General features: G+C 52.0%; 1 protein-coding gene across 1 annotated transcript in view; it reads right to left on the bottom strand.

The window, feature by feature from the left end:
- The window catches only part of LOC103480920 (uncharacterized protein PB18E9.04c-like), an 11,823-nt gene extending 10,615 nt beyond the window's left edge, over window positions 1-1,208 (bottom strand). Inside the window, exon 1 of the mRNA XM_017310352.1 lies at window positions 463-1,208. Within this exon, the coding sequence (XP_017165841.1) occupies window positions 463-1,188 (726 nt within the window). The 5' untranslated portion in view covers window positions 1,189-1,208. The remainder of the gene's footprint in view (window positions 1-462) is intronic.
- Between the last annotated feature and the right edge of the window lie 416 nt (window positions 1,209-1,624).

Genomic DNA, 1,624 nt, shown 5'->3' on the forward strand with positions numbered 1-1,624 from the left:
TGTTGTTGTTGTTGGAGCTGCTGCTGTTATGGTTGGAGCCGCAGTAGTTGTGGTTGGAGAAGCTGTGGTTGTGGTTGGAGAAGCTGTGGTTGTGGTTGGAGCTGCTGTTGTTACGGTTGGAGCTACTGTAGTTGTGGTTGGAGCCGCTGTTGTTGTGGTGGTTTGAGGAACTGTGGTTGTGGTTGGAGCCGCTGGGGTTGTGGTTGCAGCTGCAGTTGTTGTAGTCCGAAAAGCGGTAGTCATGAATGGAGCTGCTGTGGTTGTCGTTGGAGCTGCTGTAGTTATGGTTGGAGCTGAAGTTGTAATGGTTGGAGCTGCTGATGTTGTGGTCGGAGCAGCAGTGGTTGTGGTTGGAGCATCCGTTGTTGTGGTTGGAGCTGCTGTTGTTGTAGTTGGAGCTGCTGTTGTTGTGGGTGGAGCTGCTGCAGTTGTGGTTGGAGCAGCTGTTGTTGRGGTTGGAGCAGCTGTTGTTGTGGTCGGAGGAGCGGTGGTTGTGGTTGGAGCTGCTGTGGATGTGGTTGGAGCAGCTGTAGTTGAGGTTGGAGCAGGGTTAGTTGTGGTTAGAGCAGCTGTTGTTGTGGTTGGAGCTGCTGCGGTTGTGGTTGGAGCTGCTGTTGTAGTGGTTGGAGCTGCTGTTGTAGATGGAGCAGCAGTGGTTGTGGTCGGAGCAGCAGTGGTTTTGGTCGGAGCTGCTGTTGTTGCTTTTGGAGTTGCTGTTACGGATGGAGCAGTGGTGGTTGTGGTTGGAGCTGCTGTAGTTGTGGTTGGAACAGCTCTTATTGTGGATTGAGATGCTGTTGTTGTGGTTGGAGCCGTAGTGGTTGTGGTTGTAGCAGCAGTTGTCGTAGTTGGAGCAGCTGTTGTTGTGGGCCGTACAGCGTTAGTCGGTGTTGGAGCTGCTATGGTTGAGGATGGAACTGCTGTTGTGGTGGTCGGAGCTGCTGTTGTTGTTGTTGGAGCAGCTGTTGTTACGGTTAGAGCAGCGGTGGATGTGGTTGGAGCTGTTGTTGGAGCTGTTGTTGTTACGGTAGGAGAAGCTGTTGTTGTGGTTGGAGCCGCTGTAGTTGTGGTTGAAGGTGCTGTAGTTGTTTTAGATGCTATAGTTGTGGTTGGGGTAACTGTTGTGGTTGGGGTAGCTGTTGTTGTGGTTGTAGCTGCTGTTGTTGTAGTCCGAACAGCGGTAGTCATGGTTGGAGCTGCTGTGGTTGTGGTTGCAATTGCTGTAGTTGTGGTTGGAGCTGAAGTTGTAATGGTTGGAGCTGCTGTTGTTGTGGTTGGAGCCGCTGTGGCTGTAGCTGGAGCCGCTGTTGTTGTGGTCAGAGCAGCAGTGGTTGTGGTTGGAGCTGCTGCAGTTGTGGTTGGTGCACCTGTGGTTGTGGTTGSAGCTGCTGTGGTTGTGGTTGGAGCAACTGTTGTGGTTGGAGCAGCTGTAGTTGTGGATGGAGGTGCTGTTGTTATGGCTGGAGCTGCTGTTGTTGTGGTTGGAACATTAGTGGTTGTTGTTTTTGTAGTTGCTGTGGTGGTAGTTGGAGATGCTGTTGTTGTGGTTGGAGTTGCTGTTGTTGTGGTTGGAGCAGCTGTAGTTTTGGTTGGAGTTGCTGTGGTTATGGTTGGAGCAGCTGTA

This window comes from Poecilia reticulata, linkage group LG18 (genome assembly GCF_000633615.1).
Source record: "Poecilia reticulata strain Guanapo linkage group LG18, Guppy_female_1.0+MT, whole genome shotgun sequence".
NCBI classification, from domain to species: Eukaryota; Metazoa; Chordata; class Actinopteri; order Cyprinodontiformes; family Poeciliidae; genus Poecilia; species Poecilia reticulata.